The sequence below is a fragment of the Bos grunniens genome, chromosome 3, assembly GCF_055505025.1.
Source record: "Bos grunniens cultivar Pamir isolate PY7600 chromosome 3, Bosgru_T2T1.0, whole genome shotgun sequence".
Classification (NCBI taxonomy): domain Eukaryota; kingdom Metazoa; phylum Chordata; class Mammalia; order Artiodactyla; family Bovidae; genus Bos; species Bos grunniens.
Genome location: NC_141167.1, coordinates 52517194 through 52540729, shown reverse-complemented (window position 1 = coordinate 52540729; position 23536 = coordinate 52517194). Strand labels below are relative to the sequence as shown.

The 23536-nt window shown below is 37.5% G+C and overlaps 1 protein-coding gene across 3 annotated transcripts in view; it reads right to left on the bottom strand.

Moving 5' to 3' along the window:
- Window positions 1-426: 426 nt before the first annotated feature.
- The window catches only part of MSH4 (mutS homolog 4), a 99259-nt gene continuing 76149 nt past the window's right edge, over window positions 427-23536 (bottom strand). For all 3 annotated transcript variants that reach the window (XM_086390638.1, XM_086390637.1, XM_086390636.1), the window contains 3 exons: window positions 13309-13483; window positions 6168-6256; window positions 427-3159 (listed from right to left, as the gene is read on the bottom strand). In XM_086390638.1, the coding sequence (XP_086246764.1) occupies window positions 2968-3159; window positions 6168-6256; window positions 13309-13483 (456 nt within the window). In that variant the 3' untranslated portion in view covers window positions 427-2967. The remainder of the gene's footprint in view (window positions 3160-6167; window positions 6257-13308; window positions 13484-23536) is intronic.

Genomic DNA, 23536 nt, shown 5'->3' with positions numbered 1-23536 from the left:
GATTTTTCAGTAGTTTTTTTCTTTTTACAGTAAGACTTACTCTGAAACTTTCGCTTGAAGGGAAACATTTAACATGTTACCAAGAGCCACTAAAAAGCAGCTAAAAAATAATTTTGGAAAAAAGAGTTTTAAAAATCACTGCTTGTGAAAGAATGATCAGAATAACTTTAAAATATCTTAAAAACATTACTCATTGCACATCTATTAGAATGGCTAATATTTTTTAAAAAGCTGACAAGTGCTAAAGAACATGTAGGACAACTGAACCTCTCATACATGGTTGACAAGAATGCAAAATGGTATAAACCCTCTTGGAAAGAGTTTAGCAGCTTCTCTTGAAGTTAAATATATACTTACAATATGACAGAGCCAGTCCACTAAATTAAGTAAATTTTAATAAATTAAAACTTAACACTCACACAAAAATCTGTATCCAAATGTTCATAACAGCTTTATTTGAAATCGTCAAAAACAAAATGCCTAAATGTCCTTCAGTGAGTGAGTGAATAAACCATGGTACATATTCAATACAAACAATGGAATACCAGCTAGCAATGGATAAATTCTAAAGTACATGATGCTCAGTAAAAGAAGCCAGTCTCTAAAGGTCACATGCTACCTAATTGGTAAAAACAAAATTATAGGGAAGAAATCCTTAACCATTCCCAGTGAAGACAGAGATCAGGGAAGAATTTGGCCACAAAGGGCCAGTATTGAGGGATCATCTGGTAGTGACTGAACTGTTCTGCATCTCAATTGTGGTAGTGGTAGTGGTTCCACAAATCCATAAACGTGCCAAAATTCATCAAATTATAGACTTAAATGAAAATTTAATTTTACTGGATGTAAATTTAAAAATAAACAAATACATGTATTACTTCCCAGGCATGAGGGTTAGCTGCCTTTTTCCTCTACTCCCATGTACCTTAGCCCTAGACCTGAGAAAGATTAATTTATGTGAGGAGAAAGGTGGAGCAGACTAAAAAAATGGCTTTGAGGTAGATTATCAAGGAGTTTGCCACAACATTATGAATATTTATCTTAAAAGACTGGATTATGAGATAACAATCTATAATTTTAGAGAAAGACAAAGGTGAAGAGGTATTAAAGAAAGCAAATAGACCTGAAAATTAAAGAATGGATCGTCTCCCTACCTTTCACCTCTGTCCTATAGCACCATGACTTAATAATTGTATCTTCATCTGACTTGCTTTTTCATGTGCTTCTGCTACACACAAAATGATTGAAGAAAAAGCAATTTAATTTTAAGAAGATATAAATCCATTTTTATTTCAGTACTTCAAATCTAAAATAAAAGGGATTAATCAGCTGGCTACAGTTTTCGCATCAAAAGCTCTAAACGATGAACAATTTCTTAAAAGTCTGGTGGAATTTAATTTGGCATTAAATGTAAAGGGGAGCTAATACATCTGAGGAAATGATATCTAGCATATTTAGTATTTTGCACTTGTCTCTGCTGCCTGCTTTTCTTCCACAGCCCTGCTCCCCTTCTGACTTTTATTGCTTCCTCCTTTTCTTCCCTGCCCTCCTAAACAGTGTATGATGCCCTTTAGTTCCTCAATGCCTCCTAGAAACTTGCCACAAGTCTAAATTATCTACCTGCTTTTAGGAATGACCACACAAAATACAATTCATCTCAAAGGCTGTGAATTAAAATGTGGTTATAAAATTCAAATACTGTGGAGCTCTATTTATAAAACATGATAATAGGAAATATAAGTAGTCTAATAGGACATTTAACATATATCTAATGTAAGTCTATGGGGTTGCACAGAGTCAGACACGACTGAAGTGACTTAGCAGCAGCAGCAGTAATGTAAGTACTAACACTAATTTACAGTAATTAAAAAAAAAAAAAAGAATGTGTGTCTTTCAGATTATAACTTTTCAGTATACTTGGCTACTAATATGTACTTAGAATACCGAGAGTTGAATAAAGTCAAAATTATTACATTTTGTAAAATAAAATATGCATATATTAACAAAAATACTTTAAAATTATTTAATAATTTCCCCATTGTTAGGCCTTTGGGTTGAGATTATGTGACTAAGTCTTTTACTGAGATGGAACTGCAGAAATAAGGTGTTTGAGAAGCTCTTTGCAGTTATTGAATAACTGACAGTTTTCCATTTTCTTCTGTCCATTTATAGAATAAACTTTCGGTAAACTCTAAGAGGTGCTGTGAGCCACATGCCTGTGCAAAAACAGTTCTACATAATATTTCCTTGTGAATCAACAATTAACGCAAACATATCAATATTATCTTTCTGCTGCCTTGGTTACTCACCTAAAAAGATGGTCAAAAATGAAAATTTGGAAAAGGGAAGGGGTTGGTGAGTAGAAAACAGAACACCTGGCTATTAGGTAACTACTCCTTCCAGAAACACTCTCTGCATTATGAAATACCATTTGCTGAATTTCAACCTTTAGAACTATACTGAATGCCAAAATGAATACTTTAAAACTCTCAATGCTATTCTAACAAACTTCAGATGTATCCAGTGTTGGAATTTGATGGCATTAATTAAGAAATTATTGAATCATAGTAAGAATGTAAAAGAAATATTGGTTCCAAATAAGAGTATAAAAGAAAACCTCACCTAAGTTTCCAGGCCCACAAAGAAAGATTTCTTTTAGCTAAACTATATACGATAACATGTGAAACCATAACTTATAACATGAAGTTTCATAAATGAGAAAAGTGTCACATTAGATTTTTTCTAACATAAAAATCAGTTCTTTAAATAGTTCTCATTTCTTTCTTAAGTTATATATCAAACATTTTCTTATACAGAATATATGGACGATAATGCTGATGTTAATACAATGTAATTTTCAATTAAAATATAAAATTTAGCAAATATTTTCTTTTGCTCACAGGAAAAATGAATTCTAAGTTTCTCATATTAAGACATTATTTCATTAGTATAAGATGTGAATTATTACTATTCTTCAGTCTTTTCTGAATCTTGTTCAGCCCTGGGAAAATCTACTTCATACTTCTTTTTGAGATTACTTAAATATGTTCGTAAACTGTCTGGATCCAATTGAGAGTTTCGAGCAGTTTGAACAAGTCTAGTAGCTAGATGGTACACAGCTCTCTGTCTTTCCATCTCAGGAGCACTCCTTTGGTTTTGCTGTTATTGAAAAAAATATAGATAAAAATTAAAATATGATTCTTATTTTGGCAATATTCTATCTCCTTTCATAGAAATAATTCAATGGCTAACCAATATTTTTGGATAAGTCAGTCCCATCCAACTGCAAATAATATACCGGAAAAAATAAATATTGTTTTGGAGAATAAAATTTCTCATGAGTATTTACGACTTTATGACAGATCCTAATCCTTGAAAACAATTTTTCAATGAAAAAAATCTGCTAAATGGTTCAAGTTTCTCAATACAACACCAAAATGTAATAGAAAATCCACTAGAATTATGTCCTACAAGCACTTTATCATTGAAAAGTTATGGGAAAATAACATTCTGCTAATTACTATGCAGTGTTCATAATTTTAAATGTCACTCAGAGTACTACTCTGCTATCTCCTACTTTAGTTCCCCAGCAGATAAACTGGTGGACAGAATGGGTCATCAGTAAACTGTCCCTCAATAGGGTTCATATATAGAAATTGCTAGAGTCTAAAAGAAAATACTGCTTCAGGGATAAATTACATTTTTTAAAATAAGCAACACAAATAGCTAGTTAAAATTATGCCTTAATTCTTAACAAATTATACTTAAGGATACCCAAGAAATAATGCTTAAAATGGGACTCTTCTAATACTTTGGAGGACCTTTGGATATTCAGTCCTTGAATACCTCCCTTCAGGGTTGGGAGTACAACTAGAAAATTCTTCATTCCCTTTTTTGCCTGAGCTAGATAGAGGAATCAGCATTTTTTCAATCTTTTTATGTAAAGACAGTTTCCATCCTCTAAGGGAAATACAATCCTTTCAACTCCTTCTAAATAGCCATGAATTTTAGGTAGCCAGGAACTCCTTCTCTCTCTTACTGTCACTATAGAAAAACTGCATACAACTCCATGAGATAGAACATTGATCCATCCATCTATCTGATATACTGACTGATCAACTATCCATTTATCATTTAAACAACAATTATAGCTATTATTATCTATATTCCAGATCCCATAAATTGTATTTACGACTACAGGGGATACAAAATGTCATCCTGACATGACAATGGAACTCAAAAAGCTCAGTCTTACAGTGAAATATACATGTTTACAAGCAATTGATTAATCATGGAAAGTTCCATAAGGGAGATACAAAATTGTTCAGAGGAAAGAAAGTTCACTTCCAGCTTGGGTCAAGAAAGGCTTCAAAAGGATGGAGTATGGGTAGCCATTCCTTTCTCTAGGTGATCTTTCCAACCCAGAGACCGAACCCAGGTCTCCTACATTACAGGCAGTTTTTTACTGTCTGGGCCACCAGGGAAGCCCCATTTAATATGAATCTTGATGGACAGAAGAGCCTCAAAGGAAAGATATTCCAGATGGAGGAAACAGAGAAAGCAAACATGTTAAAAAATGTGGTACACAAATCAGGTCAAAATGATGAAACGACAAGTAACTCAATGTGGCAGAAATGTAGAAAAGGAAAGGAACCTACTGAGATATAATTAAGAAGAAGAATTCATAGACTCTTAAGCATCCATGGGAGATGTGAAAGTGAAGAGAAGAAAAGGTTTTTCAAAAGATGAGAAATTTAATTTTGGACCTATTGAAGAGAAAATGTAAGTTAAGGTTTTAAGAAGAAATATGGAGAAAAATATACAGATTGAGTCAAAAAGAAATGAAAATGGAGGCTGAGGAAAGGATGAGAATCACCAAGAGTACAGAATTCTAAACAAAGAAATGGTAAAATCTTAGGAATACTTCTATTTGGTAGATGGAATAATAGAAAGCACCAGTGAAGAAGGGAAAGAAGTAATCACCAAAGAAGTAGAAGAATGAGAATTACTCAGTAAAATATTCAGCTAAAGAGAGGTTATATTAATTTTCAGTGGATAAAATTAGCCTGTCTTCAATATATGTTGAGCAGCATCAGGAAATCTAAAAACTGGAAGACTACTGGAGAGGTTGCCCATAACTGGAATTTGGCAAGAAGAACTGTGAAGAACTAGGTAATAAGAGGCTCTTCAGAACTGGACCACTACCAAAATCACTGGTGAAAAATTCCAATGGAATAACTAGGCAAGTAAAGTCATAAGAGCAGTTGAAGTCAAAAGACTGATGAATGTAAAAAAACAAACAAACCAAAAAAACTGAAGGCAGGTTAAGAAAGGGTAAAAGATAAAAGAAAGGTTAATACTGAAGAAAATTTATACTGCACCTACTTTAGTTTACTGAACAGGATGGATTCTTAAAACAATATAAAGCAACCTGATGCAACAACAACAACAAAAAAGATTTCCAAATTTTCAGTTACCAGATATAAATTCAGTGTTGGATCTACTTCTTCCTAGCAAATCACTTAATCTCTGTGAACCTTAGCTGTAAAAATGTAAGTAAAAATGATAACTTTATTATTTATCTTTAATTAAACCTAACTACTTCATGAAAAGTTATGAGGCTTATATATGATAATGGATACAAGAGCTTTGAAAACTATTTTAAAAGATATGAAATGTTGTGCATAGTGTTTTTTTTTTTTTTCTTTTGGCTGTGCCAAATCTTAATTGCAGCATGTGGAATCTTCAGTGTGGCATGATGGGATCTAGTTCCCTGACTAGGGATCAAGCCCAGGCCCCTACATTGGGAGCGTGGAGCCTTAACCACTGGACCACCAGAGAAGTACTTTGATTTTTATTTTTAATGCTTATTTAAAGAGATTTCTTTTCTTATCATAAAGTCAGTGTAGCAATAAGTACTAGATGAACTGAACTGTTTAACTTTTGTTTCCTATCTTATTAGTAGATTTTCTAGGGACAGTTATAATACATCAAACCAAAAAAGTTTTGAGAAGTAAAAAGGATTTCCTTTATTTAGGAAATAGGTTTTGTTTTAAATGTTTTAATTATTACTTATTATATATTTAGATCCAAGACCATAATAAGCATGTATACTACAAGTCTTTTCTTAATTTGAAAAATAATTCTTATTGCTAAAATTTCCTTACCAAAATCTGTCTGGTAATTTGAGTTGTGATGTCTTTGGCATCCAAGACAATTGATGGTGGAAGTGATGACACCTCTGCAGCTTTTAATCCTAAAATTATAAACAATGGGACTTCAGTATTATTACTTGTAGTTTTGCTATATTTGTTTTAATCAGTATTAATCGTTTCTTCACAGATTTAAACTTCCTTTCTTAGGCATTTAAGAACCACTTACTTCTTAAAATTATGTTTTTCCAAGTTCTGGGTGACAACTTACCAATTATTAGATTTAATTACTTGCTAAGACATGTAAGACAAATTAGAATATCAATTACCTCTCAAGATACCTCTGAGACAGAAAATATGAAAGGGAAAGGAAAAAGGTAATTAGAAAATCAGATAATAGTAATAACATTGAAATTCCAACTACAAATTCAGTTGGTTTATAAGTCAATGGACATAATGGGTTTTGCAGAATAGAAGAAAGTGTAGTCACAGATAAGCTGTGTATTCATATATTTAGTAGATTAATGAGAGAGGGATTTCTCAGAAGTCATAACAGTAGGTGACTACTCCATGGAAATTCAAATACCAGTAATATTCTCATGCTCTTAGATTTTTATTGTATCAGTGTCTCACAGATTTTCTACTTTATGCTAATAGTTTATTTATTGCTTTAGAGGCAATAGAAGCAACATCAACATTTATTTAAAAGTTACTAACTGCTAGGCACTGTGCTAGACAGTTCATATTTGATAATTCATCTAATCCTCACAAATCCACACATATCACCATTTAATAGATAAAGCTGAGGCTTATAAAGATTAAACATCTAATACAAATTAAGTTATACATTTGATTTTGATTTTCCCATTTCAAATAGCAAAGGAAAGATGCTTTTTTTTTTTACTCTCACAAAGAACAGTCATAGCTAAAATAATTTTGGGAAATTTATCTGTAAAAGTCCACTTTGTGGGTCGTCTGCATAGCGGCTCTATAGTGGGGCTAATGGCAACTTTCTCCAAGCGGACTTATGCCGTATGCCACGCCTCCCAGGTCTGCTGTAGCCAGAGCCCTTGTCCCTGTGGCAGGTCACTGCTGTCCTATTCTTCCACAGCAGACACTCAAACATTCAAAAAGCATGTCTGGCTCAGTTTCTTGTGAGGTTGCTGCTCCTTTCCCTGGGTTCTGGTGCATACAAGGTTTGTTCACTCCCTCTGAGTCTCTCTGGTGAGTCTGAGATTTGATTTTAAAACATGATTGCATCCCTCCTATCGTCTTGTTGGAGCTTCTACTTTGCCCTTGGACACAGGATATGTTTTTTTGGTGGATCCAACATTCTCCTACAGATGGTTGTTCAGCAACTAGTCGCACTTTCGGTGTACTCGGAGGAAAAGATGAGCGCAGTTCTTTCCACTCCACTATCTTCAGTTCAGTACAGTTCAGTCGCTCAGTCGTGTCCAACTCTTTGCAACACCATGAACTGCAGCACACCAGGCCTCCCTGTCCATCATGAACTCCCGGAACCTACCCAAACGCATGTCCACTGAGTCGGTGATGCCATCCGACCATCTCATCCTCTGTCATCCCCTTCTCCTCCTGCCCTCAATCTTTCCCAGCATCAGGGTCTTTTCAAATAAGTCAGCTCTTTGCATCAGGTGGCCAAAGTATTGGTGCTTCAGCTTCAGCATCAGTCCTTCCAGTGAACACCCAGGACTGATTTCCTTTAGGATGGACTGGTTGGATCTCCTTGCAGTCCAAGGGACTCTCAAGAGTCTTCTCCAACACCACAGTTCAAAAGCATCAATTCTTCGGTGCTCAGCTTTCTTCACAGTCCAACTCTCACATCCATACATGACTACTGGAAAAACCATAGCCTTGATTAGATGGACCTTTGTTGACAAAGTAATGTCTCTGCTTTTCTTTTTTTTTAATTTATTTATTTTAATTGGAGGCTAATTACTTTACAATATTGTATGGGTTTTGCCATACATCAACATGAATCTGCCACAGGTATACACGTGTTCCCCATCCTGAACTCCCCTCCCACCTCCCTCCCCATACCATCCCTCTGGGTCATCCCAGTGCACCAGCCCCAAGCATCCTGTATCATGCATTGAACCTGGACTGGCAATTCGTTTCATATATGATATTATACATGTTTCAATGCCATTCTCCCAAATCATCCCACCCTCTCCCTCTCCCACAGAGTTCAAAAGACTGTTGTATACATCTGTGTCTCTTTTGCTGTCTTACATACAGGGTTATTGTTACCATCTTTCTAAATTCCATATATATGCGTTAGTATACTGTATTGGTGTTTTCTTTCTGGCTTACTTCACTCTGTATAATAGGCTCCAGTTTCATCCACCTCATTAGAACTGATTCAAATGTATTCTTTTCAATGGCTGAGTAATACTCCATTGTGTATATGTACCACAGCTTTCTTATCCATTCAATGTCTCTGCTTTTTAATATGCTGTCTATGTTGGCCATAACATTCCTTCTAAGGAGTAAGTGTCTTTCAATTTCATGGCTGAAATAACCATCTGCAGTGATTTTGGAGCCCAAAAAAATAAAGTCAGCCACTGTTTCTACTGTTTCCCCATCTATATGCCATGAAGTGATGGGACCGAATGCCATGATCTTAGCTTTCTGAATGTTGAGCTTTAAACCAACTTTTTCACTCTCCTCTTTCACTTTTATCAAGACGCTCTTTAGTTCTTCACTTTCTACCATAAGGGTGGTGTCATCTGCATATTTGAGGTTACTGATATTTCTCCCAGCAATCTTGATTCCAGCTTGTGCTTCATCCAGCCCAGCATTTCTCATGATATACTCTGCCACTATCTTAGATTTAGATTATACCAAAGAAGTTCTTGTACTGTTGCACAGTTCTAGGGCTCACAACAGATTTCCCAACCTGGGAACCTGGCAAAGGGCCTGAGAACCCTGAGGGAATTTGACTTTGAAGGGATTTGATAACAAAACTTCCAAAGGACTGGGGAAACAGACTCTTCAAGGGCACAACAAAACCTTGTGTACACCAGGACCCAGGAGACAGGAGCAGTGACCCCACAAGAGGCTGAACCAGACTTGCCTGTGAGTGTCCAGAAGTCTCTGATGGAGGTGTGGGTTGACAGTGGCCTGCCAAGGGTCAGGAGCACTGACCACAACAGTCCTGGGAGCTGCATTGTACTGGGGTAAGTCCTTTGAAGGAGGTCACCATTACCACCATTACTCCTGCAATAGTTTGGCCTGAGGCCAAACTACAGGGAGGGACCACAACCACACCACATCAGCAGAAAATTGGATTAAAGATGTACTGAGGATGGTCCCACCCATCAGAGCAAGACCCAGTTTTCCACACAGGGGGTCCCTCCCATCAGGAAGTTTCCATAAACCTCTTATCCTCATCCATCAGAGGGCAGATAGAATGAAAACCACAGTCACAGGAAACTAACCAAACTGGTCACATGGATCACAGACTTGTCTAACTCAATGAAACTATGAGCCATGCTATGTAGAGCCACTCAAGACAGACAGGTCATGCTGGGGAGTTCTGATAAAATGTGGTCCACTGGAGAAGGGAACAGCAAACCATTTAAGCATTCTTGCCTTCACATCCCATGAACAGTATGAAAAGGCAAATATATGACACTGAAAGATGAACTCCCCAGGTCAGTAGGGCCCACTATGGTACTGGAGAAGAGTGAGAAATAGCTCCAGAAGGAATAAAGAGGCTGAGTCAAAACAGAAACAACACCCAGTTGTGGGTGTGTCTAGTGGTGAAACTAAGTCTAATGCTGTAAAGAACAATATTGCTTAGGAATCTGGAATGTTAGGTCTGTGTTTCCAGGTAAATTGGAAGTGGTCAAACAGGAGCTGGCAAGAGTGAACATCGACATTTTAGCAATCAGTGAACTAAAATGGAGTGGAAAGGGTGAATTTAATTCAGATGAACATTACATCTAGTACTGTGGTGAAGAATCCCTTAGAAGAAATAGAGTAGCCCTCATAGTCAACAAGAGTCCAAAATGCAGTACTAGGGTGCAATCTTAAAAATGACAGAATGATCTCTGTTCATTTCCAAGGCAAATGATTCAATATCACAGTAATCCAAGTCTTTGCCCCAACCACTAATGCCAAGGAAGCTGAAGTTGAGTAGTTCTATGAAGACCTACAAGACCTTCTAGAACTAACACCCAAAAAAGATGTCCTTTTCATTATAGGGGACTAGAATGCAAAAGTAGGATGTCAAGAGATACCTGGGTAACAGACAAGTTTGGCCTTGGAGTACAAAATGAAGCAGGGCAAAGGTTAACAGAGTTTTGCTAAAAGAAAGCACTGGTCATAGCAAACACCCTCTTCCAACAAAACAAGAGACGACTCTACACAGGAAAATCACCAGATGGTTAATACCAAAATCAGACTGATTATATTCTTTGTTGCTGAAGATGGAGAAGCTCCATACAGTTAGCAAAAACAAGACCAGGAGCTGACTGTGGCTCAGATCATGAATTCTTTATTCCAAAATTCAGAGTTAAATTGAAGATAGTAGGGAAAAATCACTAACCATTTGAGTATGACCTAAATGAAATCCCTTACAATTATACAGTGGAAGTGCCAAACAGATTCAAAGGATCAGATCTGGTAGACAGATTGCCTGAAGAACATTATATAGGAGGTAGTGATCAAAATCATTCCCAAGAAAAAGAAATGCTAAAAGGCAAAATGGTTATCTGAGGATGTCTTACAAATAGCTGAGAAAAGAAGAGAATTGAAAGGCAAAGGAGGAAAGGAAAGATATACCCATCTGAATGCAGAGTTCCAAAGAATAGCAAGGAGAGATTAGAAAGCCTTCCTCAGTGATCAATGCAAAGAAATAGAGGAAAACAACAGAATGGGAAAGACTAGAGATCTCTTTAAGAAAATGAGAGATACCAAGGGTGCATTTTGTGCAAAGATAGGCACAATAAAGGACAGAAATGGTATGGACCTAACAGAAGCAGACGATATTAAGAAGAGGTGGCAAAAATACATAAAAAACTACACAAAAAAGATCTTAATGACCCAGATAACCACAATGGTGTCATCGCTCACCTAGAGGAAGCATGTTGGAGTGCGAAGCCAAGTGGGCCTTAGGAAGCATCACTACAAACAACGCTAGTGGAGGTGATGGAATTACAGCTGAGCTATTTCAAATCCTGAAAGATGATGCTGTGAGAGTGCTGTACTCAATATGCCAGCAAATTTGGAAAACTCAGCAGTGGCCATAAGACTGGAAAAGGTCAGTTTTCCTTCCAATCCCAAAGAAGGGCAGTGCCAAAGAATGTTCAAACTACAACACAATTGCACTCATCTCATATGCTAGCAAAGTAATGCTCAAAATTCTCCAAGCTAGGTTTCAATAGTACGTGAACCAAGAACTTCCAGATGTTCAAGTTGGATTTAGAAAAGGCAGAGGAACCAGAGATCACATTGCCAACATCCACTAGATGATAGAAAATGCAAGAGAATTCCACAAAAACATCGACTTCTGCTTCATTGACCAGGCTAAAATCTTTGTGTGGATCACAACAAACTGTGGAAAATTCTGAAAGATATGGGAATACCAGACCACCTTACATGCCTCCTGAGAAATCTGTATGCAGGTCAAGAAGCAGCAGCTAGAACCAGACATGGAACAACGGACTGGTTCCAAATTGGGAAAGGAGTACATAGAAGCTGTATATTGTCTCCCTGCTTATTTAACTTTTATGCAGAGTAAATCACATGAAATGCTGGGCTGGATAAAGCACAAGCTGGAATCAAGATTGCCAGAAGAAACAGCAATAACCTCAGATATGCAGATGACACACCCTAGTGGAAGAAAGTTGAGAGGAACTAAAGACCGTCTTGATGACAGAGAAAGACGAGAGTGAAAAAGCTGGCTTAAAATTCAACATTCAGAAAACGAAAATCATGGCATCTGGTCACATCACTTCTTGGCAAATAGATGGGGAAACAATGGGAACAGTGAGAGACTTTATTTTCTTGGGCTCCAAAATCACTGCAGATGGGCACAGAAGCCATGAAATTAAAATACATTTGCTCCTTGGAAGAAAAGCTATGACAAACCTAGACAGCATGTTAAAAAGCAGAAACATTATTTTGCCAACAAAGGTCTGTATAGTCAAAGCTATGGTTTTTCAGTAGTCATGTATGAATGTGAGAGTTGGACCATAAAGGCTGAGCACCGAAGAATTAATATTTTTGAACTGTGGTGTTGGAAAAGACTGATAGTTCCCTGGACTGCAAGGATTTCAAACCGGTCAATCCCTAAAGGAAATCAATCCCAAATATTCATTGGAAGGACTAATGCTGAAGCTGAAGCTCCAATACTTTGGCCACCTGATGAGAAGAGCCAACTCACTAGAAAAGACCCTGATGCTAGGAAAGACTGAAGGCAGGAGGAAAAGGGGATGATAGTGCACGAGATGGTTGGATGGCATCACCAACTCAGTGGACATGAGTTTGAGCAAGCTCCAGGAGATGGTGAAGGACAGGGAAGCCTGGTGCGCTGCAGTCCATAGTTCATGAAGAGTCAACATGACTGAGTGACTGAACAACAAATATAAAAGTCAATTGAAAATTCCCTGAATCTGTCAACTTTACATGTATCATAATGATTTAGATAGAAAATATCTAACCAATTTTATGAACACACATAATTTGGTAACACATTCCATTTTAAGACTTAAGATTTAATTATCAAGTTCTCCAAATTTGAAGAGGAAGGACCTTGTTACTAAAAGAGTGTCTAAGAAATATATAATTTCCAATTCAGTATATAACATTCAAGTACAACTAAATTACATTTTCCTAAGTATAGAAACTATACTTCTGGGGCTCCCATGTATTATAATTCTACATAGTTACTGTTAATATGTTTTTGAAACAAGCTTAATACATAAAAATGTGAATTTGACATAGAAAATACAGTCTTAGAGCATATAAGCATTCAAAAGAATGAAAGATAAAATTGCTTAGACTGATAGTCAAATAAACAGGAAAGAAAGTTTATCTTATGAGAATAAATAGTATTTCAGCATATACACACATTTATATACACAGATATATATATATATAGTATACAAATATAAAATTTTTATAAGCATACCATAATTTTTTTCTTCTGTGAGTCCCTTAGAAAGTTTGTAGGTATACAAGATTGCTTCTTTATTTCTTGAAGTGTTCTTTACATGTTGAACTTCAAAATGCATGTTTTCTACATTAGGATACAGAACATCTATCTGGCACAGTTCCAGGAAATGTGTAGCAAACAGTGTAAATGCCTAAAATATATAATGAATATCAGCATTTTTAAATGCACTAGAAAATTTTAACTATTTAAACATAAAATTTATTTTAACTTATTAAGTAGCTTCACAGAAATGTAATGAAACTGGTGAACTTTGAGGCTAACATGGTCAACTCATCTTAAAATATTTTGAAATTTTATATTCAATGAGGGAAATATTTATTATGTTTATAGAAACACATGTATGTTACATTATGGAAAAGAGGACAAATGCAAAAATCCTAAAAGAAAGAATCTGAAGATATTTAAAGGATGTTTACCAGAAATATAGCTATTAACTGAGGTAATCATTTATTAGAGAAGTTACCCACAAACAAAATCATAACATTTCCCTCACTTTAAAAAAACTTTACCTTAAAAGTAGATTCCTCCCATATATAAGCAGTTTAGGGAAAGTGAAATCAGTGGATTATCTTAGGTATTTGAAACTGCATAGGTTTTTGCTTTTATATTTGCATTATGTTAGGGTTAGGTACTTATACAGGGGGAAAAAAAGGTTGAGAACACTGCTTAGTACAATGATTCTTCAAGTTTAGTAATCCCCTGGGGAGCTTGTTAAAGATGCAAATTATTGATGCTTATCCCCCTCACATTCTCAATCAGCAACTGTAATTTAGGGCCCCAGGAAATTGCATTTTCTCTAAGCACTCTAGGTGATTTTGATGGAGATGGTTCAAGTGACTTAAGACCAGCACAGTGGCTTCCTGCCCTGTGTCCAGAGTTACTGAGGCAGATATGACTAATTATGTTTTAAGACACCAGTGAGAAATAAAATATAAGATTAGTGGAAAATTTAAACAGTAAAACATTAAAAAGAAAATATTTGACTGGCAAATGACTATCAGTTATGGAAAGCAGTTAGCAAGGTTTTGTATATGACAGAAAAATATGTAATAAATCTCAACTATTAAGCAAATCAAAAGGGGGTATAAAACAAACAAAGTTTATAAAGCAACAGGAAAATTATTTCTTAGAAATTTATTTTTGGCTGTGTTGGGTCTCCATTGCTGCCTATGGGCTTTCTCTAGTTATGGTGAGTGGGAGCTGCTCTCCAGTTGCTGTGCATGGGCTTCTCATTGCAGTGGCTTCTCTTGTTTCAGAGTATGGGCTCTAGTGTGCATAGGCTCAGTAGGTGCAGCGCACGGGCTAGTTATCTTGCAGCATGTGGAATATTCCCAGACCAGGGATCGAACCCATGCTCCCTGCACTGGCAGTCAGATTCTTAACCACTAGAAAACCAGGCTAGTCCCAAGAAAATATTTAGAAACCCAGTAAACTATTTAGAAGCTAGAGACGATGTTCACAATAACTATTATATCCTCAAATTTTACGCCTGCATACTCATGGCTCAATCGTGTCCAACTGTTTGTGACCCCAGGGACTGTAGCCCTTCAGGATCCTCTGTCCATGGAATTTTCCAGGCAAGAATACTGGAGTGGGTTGCCCTTTCCTACTCCAGAGGATCTTCCCAACCCAGGGATCAAACCCACATCTTTTGTGTCTCCTGCACTGGCAGGTGGATTCTTTACCACTGTGCCACCTGGGAGGCCCATACTATTAATGAGATACATGCAAATTAAAGAAATTTTGAAGTATCATCTTATATATACTATAATATCTTTTTTTATTAAGACAGTAAATTTAGTTCCCTCATCATAGCTGATAGCATTATAAACTGCAACAGCCCTTTGGAAAGTAGCACTGTGGGCTGTTTAATCAGACCCCCTGGCTTTATCACCTGAACTTTGCTGCCTGCTCTAAAGAATACACAGAAGAACTGTACAAAAAAGATCTTCATGACCAAGATAATCACGATGGTATGATCACTCACCTAGAGCCAGACATCCTGGAATGTGAAGTCAAGTGGGCCTTAGAAAGCATCACTATGAACAAAGCTAGTGGAGGTGATGGAATTCCAGTGGAGCTATTTCAAATCCTGAAAGATGATGCTGTTAAAGTGCTGCACTCAATATGCCAGCAAATCTGGAAAACTCAGCAGTGGCCACAGGACTGGAAAAGGTCAGTTTTCATTCCAATCTCAAAGAAAGGCAATGCTAAAGAATGCTCAAACTACCACACAATTGCACTCATCTCACACACTAGTAAAGTAATGCTCAAAATTCTCCAAGCCAGGCTTCAGCAGTATGTGAACTGTGAACTTCCAGATGTTCAAGCTGGTTTTAGGAAAGGCAGAGGAAACAGATCAAATTGCCAACATCCACTGGATCATCAAAAAGGCAAGAGAGTTCGAGAAAAACATCCATTTCTGCTGTATTGACTATGCCAAAGTCTTTGACTGTGTGGATCACAATAAACTGTGGAAAATTCTGAAAGAGATGGGAATACCAGACCACCTGACCTGCCTCTTGAGAAACCTATATGCAGGTCAGGAAGCAGCAGTTCGAACTGGACATGGAACAACAGACTGGTTCCAAATAGGAAAAGGAGTACATCAAGGTTGCATATTGTCACCCTGCTTATTTAACTTAAATGCAGAGTAAATCATGAGAAACGCTGGGCTGGAAGAAGCACAAGCTGGAATCAAGATTGCCGGGAGAAATATCAGTAACCTCAGATATGCAGATGACACCACCGTTATGGCAGAAAGTGAAGAACTAAAAAGCCTCTTGATGAAAGTGAAAGAGGAGAGTGAAAAAGTTGACTTAAAGCTTAACATTCAGAAAACTAAGATCATGGCATCTTGTCCCATCACTTCATGGGAAATAGATGGGGAAACAGTGGAAAGTGTCAGACTTTATTTTTTGGGGCTCCAAAATCACTGCAGATGATGATTGCAGCCATGAAATTAAAAGACGCTTACTCCTTGGAAGGAAAGTTATGACCAACCTAGATAGCAACTGAAAAGCAGAAACATTACTTTGCCAACAAAGGTCCATTTAGTCAAGGCTATGGTTTTTTCCAGTGGTCATGTATGGATGTGAGAGTTGGACTGTGAAGAAAGCTGAGTGCCGAAGAATTGATGCTTTTGAACTGTGGTGTTGGAGAAGACTCTTGAGAGTCCCTTGGACTGCAAGGAGATCCAACCAGTCATTCTAAAGGAGATCAGCCCTGGATGGTCTTTGGACAGAATGATGCTAAAGCTGATACTCCAGTACTTTGGCTACCTCATGCGAAGAGTTGACTTGTTGGAAAATACTCTGATGCTGGGAGGGATTGGGGTCAGGAGGAAAAGGGGATGACAGAGGATGAGATGGCTGGATACCAACTCGATGGACATGAGTTTGAGCGAACTCCGGGAGATGGCGATGGACAGGGAGGCCTGGCGTGCTGCAATTCATGGGGTCGCAAAGAGTCAAACACGACTGAGCGACTGAACTGAACTGATACTGTTTTAATTACTGTAGCTTTGTAGTTTAGCCTGGAGTCAGTGAGTCTGATTCCTTCAGCTTTGTTCTCCTTTCTCAAGACTGCTTTGGCTATTTGGGGTCTTCTGTGTTTCCGTATAAACTTAAAAGATTTTTGTTCTAGTTCGATGAAAAATGTCATTGGTAATTTAATAGGAATTGCACTGAATATGCAGATTGCTTTGGGGAGTATGCTCATTTTAAGAATATTTATTCATCTAATCCAAGAACACAGTATATCTTTCTATCTGTTTGTGTCATCCTCAATTTCTTTCATCACATCTAACAGTTTTTGGAGTACAGGTCTTTAGGCCCCTGTATTTTTGTAGGATTAATCTCCCTACTCTGACATGCAGATGTCTTACCAAGTCTAGAGTAGTTGCTACTTCATGCTCACTAGGTCTGATCAGAATAATGTTACCAATGTAATGGTATGATATCTTGTCAGAAGGGAAATAATCAAGATCCTTACAAACTGAAAGCAAGCTGATTCTGGTGAACTTTATTGACAGATATGGAGGAAAAAATCATTGGTTAGATCAATTAGCCACATAAACCAGGTACCAGAGGATACGTTAATATGCTCAAGTAATGAAACATCATCTGGTACAAATAGCTGCAATTACAATCACCACCTGGTTAAGGTTACAATTATTCGCTGTCATTCTCCAAGGTCCATCTGTCCTCTGCACAGGCCAAATCAGTGCATTAAATGGGAATGTGCTGGAAATTACCACCCCTGCAACTTTCAAGTCCTTGATGGTGGCAATAATCTCTCCAATCTCTCTAGGAATAGGGTCCTGCCTTGGATTACTATTTTCCTATATAAGAACAATAGTCTTGATGTTCAGTCACTGAGTCGTGTCTGACTCTTTGTGACCCCATGGACTGCAACAAGCCAGGCTTCCCTGTCCTTCACTATCCCCTGGAGTTTGCTTACACTCATGTCTATTGAGTCGGTGATGCCATACAATCATCTCATCCTCTGCCATCCACCTCTCCTCTTGCCCTCAATCTTTCCCAGCATCAGAGTCTCTTCCTAAATTGAATTAGCTCTTCACATCATGTGGCCAAAGTATTGGAGCTTCAGGTTCAGCATAAGTCCTTCGAATGAATATTCAGAATTGATTTTTAGGATTGATTAGCTGGATCACAATAAACTGTGGGAAATTCTGAAAGAGATGGCAATACCAGACCACCTGACCTGCCTCTTGAGAAACCTATATGCAGGTCAGGAAACAACAGTTCGAACTGGACATGGAACAACAGACTGGTTCCAAATAGGAAAAGGAGTATGTCAAGGCTGTATATTGTCTCCCTGCTTATTTAACTTCTATGCAGAGTACATCATGAGAAACGCTGGGCTGGAAGAAGCACAAGCTGGAATCAAGATTGCCAGGAGAAATACCAATCACCTCAGATATGCAGATGATACCACCCTTATGGCAGAAAGTGAAGAGGAACTAAAAAGCCTCTTGATGAAAGTGAGAGAGGAGAGTGAAAAAGTTGGCTTAAAGCTCAACATTCAGAAAACAAAGATCATGGCATCTGGTCCCATTACTTCATGGGAAATAGATGGGGAAACAATGGAAACTGTGTCAGACTTTATTTTTGGGGGCTCCAAAATCACTGCAGATGGTGACTGCAGCCATGAAATTAAAAGACGCTTACTCCTTGGAAGGAAAGTTATGACCAAACTAGATAGCATATTCAAAAGCAGAGACATTACTTTGCCAAAAAAGGTCCATCTAGTCAAGGCTATGGTTTTTTCCAGTGGTTATGTATGGATGTGAAAGTTGGACTGTGAAGAAAGCTGTACACCGAAGAATTGATGCTTTTGAACTGTTGTTGGAGAAGGCTCTTGAGAGTCCCTTGGACTGCAAGGAGATCCAACCATGCCATTCTGAAGGAGATCAGCCCTGGGATTTCTTTGGAGGGAATGATGCTGAAGCTGAAACTCCAGTACTTTGGCCACCTCGTGGGAAGAGTTGACTATTGGAAAAGACTCTGATGCTGGGAGGGATTGAGGGCAGAAGGAGAAGGGGATGACAGAGGATGAGATGGCTGGATGGCATCACTGACTCGATGGATGTGAGTCTAAGTGAACTCTGGGAGTTGGTGATGGACAGGGAGGCCTGGTATGCTGTGATTCATGGGGTCACAAAGAGTTGGACACAACTGAGCGACTGAACTGAACTGAACTGAACTGAGCTTGATCTCCAAGCTGTCCAAGGGACTCTCAAGAATCTTCTCCAGAACCACAATTCGAATACATCAATTCTTCAGCACTCAGCCTTCTTTATGGTCCAACTCTCATATTCATACATGACTACTGGAAAAACCATAGCTTTGACTATACGGACTTTTGTCAGCAGAGTGATGTCTCTGCTTTTTAAGACTGTCTAGGTTTGTCATAGCTTTTCTTCCGAGGAGCAAGTGTCTTTTAATTTCATGGCTGCAGTCACTGTCTTCAGTGATTTTGGAGCCCAAGAAAATAAAGTCTGTCACCGGTTCCAGTTTTTCCCCATCTATTTGCCAAGAAGTGATGGAACTAGATGCCATAATCTTAGTTTTTTAAATGGTGAGTCTTAAGCCAGCTTTTTCACTCTGCTCTTTTACCCTCATCAAAGACTCCTGAGTTCCTCTTTGCTTTTTGCCATTAGAGTGGTACCATCTGCATATCTGAGGTCACTGATATTTCACCCAGCAATCTTGATTGCAGCTTGTGCTTCCTCCAGCCTGGCCTTTCACATAATGTGCTCTGCATATAAGTTAAATAATCAGGGTGATAATATACAACCTTGACATACTACTTTCCCAATTTTGGACTAGTCTGTTGTTCCATGCCTGGTTCTAACTGTTGCTTTTTATACTGTATACAGGTTTCTCAGGAGACAGGTAAGGTGATCTGGTATTCCTATATCTTAAGAATTTTTCACTGTTTGTTATGATCCAGAGTCAAAGACGTAGCATAGTCAATGAAGCAGAAGCAGATTTTTTTTTTTTTAATTCCCTTGCTTTTTCTATGATCCAGGAACAGTACTGGTGGCTTCCATTTGTTCTCTCCTACCATAATAGTCCTCATTTCACAAAGTCATTTTCCTTGTTTCTTGTAAGTGATTGATTAAGAGTATCCATGATGATATTTTGCACATTTGTACTGGTAGATTACACTATGAACTATCAGTACCTTCTCCACTACTGGAAATGGAGTCATTAGTATTACAATCTAATAAGATTAGAAAGTCAATTCCTGAAAGTCTAGAACAGACTCAAAACATTCATTCTTAAATATTTGTTCCCCTAGAACCACTCTTGATAACAATCTGTATAAGGGTTCTCCAGAGAAACAGAATTAACAGGATGTGTGTGTGTGTGTGTATCTGTCTGTAGAGAGAAAGAAAAAAGATTCACTATAAGGAATGGGCTCACATGATTATGGAGACTGACAAGTCCCCACATCTGCAATCATCAAACTGGAGATTCAGGAAAGCTAATGATGTCATTCTGCTCCATGTCTAAAGGCCTGAAAACCAGGGGAGCCAAATGTGTAGTTCTAGTCTAAATGTTAGTAAACTCAAAACCCATAAAGAGCTGATGTTTCAGTTCAAGACCAAAGGCAGGAAAGAACTGATGTCCCAGATCAGAAGCAGTCAGGCAGGAGTTTTCCTCATACTCTAGAGGGTCAAATTTTTTCTTGTATTCAGGCCTTCAACTAGGCCCCACTCAAAAGTGACTGGATAGGACCCACTCACATTAGAAAGGGCAATCTGATTTACTCATTCTACTATTAATTCAAATACTAATGTCATCCAGCAACACCCTCACAGATACACCCAGAAAAAAAAAATGTTTGACCAAATGTCTGGGTACTCCATAGTCCTGTCAAGCTGACATATAAAATTAAGCATCATTATTACTAATTAGCTTTTACTCTCAGTAAGTAATATATATATCTTATTTATATCTGAAATTCTTATCAACTGAAATAGATTCAGAATTACAAAGGCTAATGTTATCTATGAATATTAGTTTTAACTTATCACATAACTTTGTTCAAGTATGAAACAAGATTGTTTTTCAAAGAAGAATGAAAAGACTTTTAAAAATTTATTTATTTTTGCTATACGAGGGCTTTCTCTAATTGTGGTAAGCAGGAGCTACTCTTTAGTTGCAGTGCATGGGCTTCTCATTGCGGTGGCTTCTCTTTTTACAGAGTATGGACCCTGGAGCACAACAGGCTCAGTAGTTGTGGTGCCCAGGTTTAGCTGCTCCATGGCCTGTAGGGTCTTCCCAGGCCAGGTGTTAAACCTTTGTCCCCTGCATTGGCAGGTGGATTCTTAACCACTAACCCACCACATAAGTCCCAAAAGAAAAATCTTTTAAAAGAAAAAAAAAAGTTTGAAAGGGGAGGATTCCCTGGTGATCCAGTGGTTAGGCCCATACCACTAGTCCACTGCAGGGGCCATGGGTTCCATCCCTGGTCAGGGAACTGATTCCACATACTACACTGGGTGCCCAAAGTTTTAAAAATAAAAATAATAATAAATGTTTAAAAAAAGAAAACAAAGGCAAAAAAGATTTTTCTCATTCTATATATACTAAATCACTGTGGGCTCTTACTTAAGGTACAGAAACTCATCTTAGGAATATTCTAAGCTACTTTAATTATATAAAAATATTTTTAAGCTTTTTCATACCAATATATATTTTGATTATCTAAAACACTGTTTTACAAATTACCTTAATAACAGAGCAAAATTCATAGTCTGTTTTACACAGCTGATTTATGAAAAAAACATTTTTTCTAAAGGAATGAAATCTTAAGTAAAGATTTTCCATAAAGTGACTTCAGATGCCTGCTGCTGTTGCTAAGTCACTTCAGTCGTGTCTGACTCTGTGTGACCCCATAGACGGCAGCCCACCAGGGTTCCCTGTCCCTAGGATTCTCCAGGCAAGAACACTGGAGTGGGTTGCCATTTCCTCCTCCAATGCAGGAAAGTGAAAGTGAAGTTGCTCAGTCGTGTCCGACTCTTAGCGACCCCATGGACTGCAGCCTACCAGGCTCTTCCGTCCATGGGATTTTCCAGGCAAGAGTACTGGAGTGGGGTGCCACTGCCTTCTCCGATGCCTCATTTACTTCATATTGTGATATTGCAGTCAATGTTATTACACATGGAGTCAACTGAAATGTCTTCATGTTTTGCTATTTAATTTGATTAAAGCCAAGTGACTAGTTCTGATATTATTGTTAATTCTTGATTTCTTTCCTTTCTATATCATGACTATTATAGTAACTGTTTCTGCTTCCATCAGAAATAAAGTAACAAAAATACAAATGCTATGGTATGTTTTTTTTTTACCTACATGGTTTAAAGAGCTATCCACAGGTGCCTATAAAATTCACTTGTGATAAATCTATAATGGATACATTAAAAAAAGACTCAACACAATTATTTACCATTGCCAAGGTATGGAAACAACGCGCATCCATCAATAGATGAATGGATAAAGAATATGTGAGATATTTATATATATATGTGTGCATGTGTGCTATGTGTACAAATATATAAATGAATACTTCACAGTCATAAAAAAATCAAAGATTTTAAATTGAAGTACAGATGACTTATAATATTTCAGATGTATAGCAAGAGAACATATACACTCTTTTTTCATATTCTTTTCCATTATAGGTTATTACAAGACATTAAATACAGTTCCCTATGCTATACAATAGGTCCTTATTTTTATCTATCCTGTATTTGTAGTGTTAATCTGTTCATCCCAAATTCCTAGTTTACCCTTCCCCACTTTCCCTTTTGGTAAGTTTAAATTTGTTTTCTGTGTCTGAAAAAAGAATGAAATTTTGCCATTTGCAACAATACAGATGGACTTAGAAGGCATTATGCCAAGTGAAATAAAATCAGAGAGAAAGACATTACTGTATGATATAACTTATATATGAAATCTAAAAAATACAACAGACTAGTAAATAAAAAGAACAGACTTAGAGATACAGAAAACAAACTAGTATTTACTAGTGGGAAGAGGGAAGGAGGCAGAGGCAAAATACAGGCAGAGGGAATACAAAAGCAGATATTATAGGATTGTATGAAATCATCTGTGTGAAACTTTTGAAAATTGTAAGGCACTCGATAAAGGATAGAAATGGTATGGATGTAACAAAGGCAGAAGATATTAAGAAGAGGTGGCAAGAATACACAGAAAAACTGTACAAAAAAGACCTTCACGACACAAATAATCACGATGGTGTGCTCACTCATCAACAGCCAGACATCCTGGAATGTGAAGTCAAGTGGGCCTTAGAAAGCATCACTATGAACAAAGCTAGTGGAGGTGATTGAATTCCAGTGGAGCTATTTCAAATCCTGAAAGATGATGCTGTGAAAGTGCTGCACTCAACATGCCAGTAAATTTGGAAAAGTCAGCAGTGGCCACAGGACTGGAAAAGGTCAGTTTTCATTCCAATCCCAAAGAAAGGCAATGCCAAAGAATGCTCAAACTACCGCACAATTGCACTCATCTCACAAGCAATACATGAACTGTGAACTTCCAGATGTTCAAGCTGGTTTTAGAAAAGGCAGAGGAACCAGAGATCAAATTGCCAACATCCGCTGGATCATCGAAATGCAAGAGAG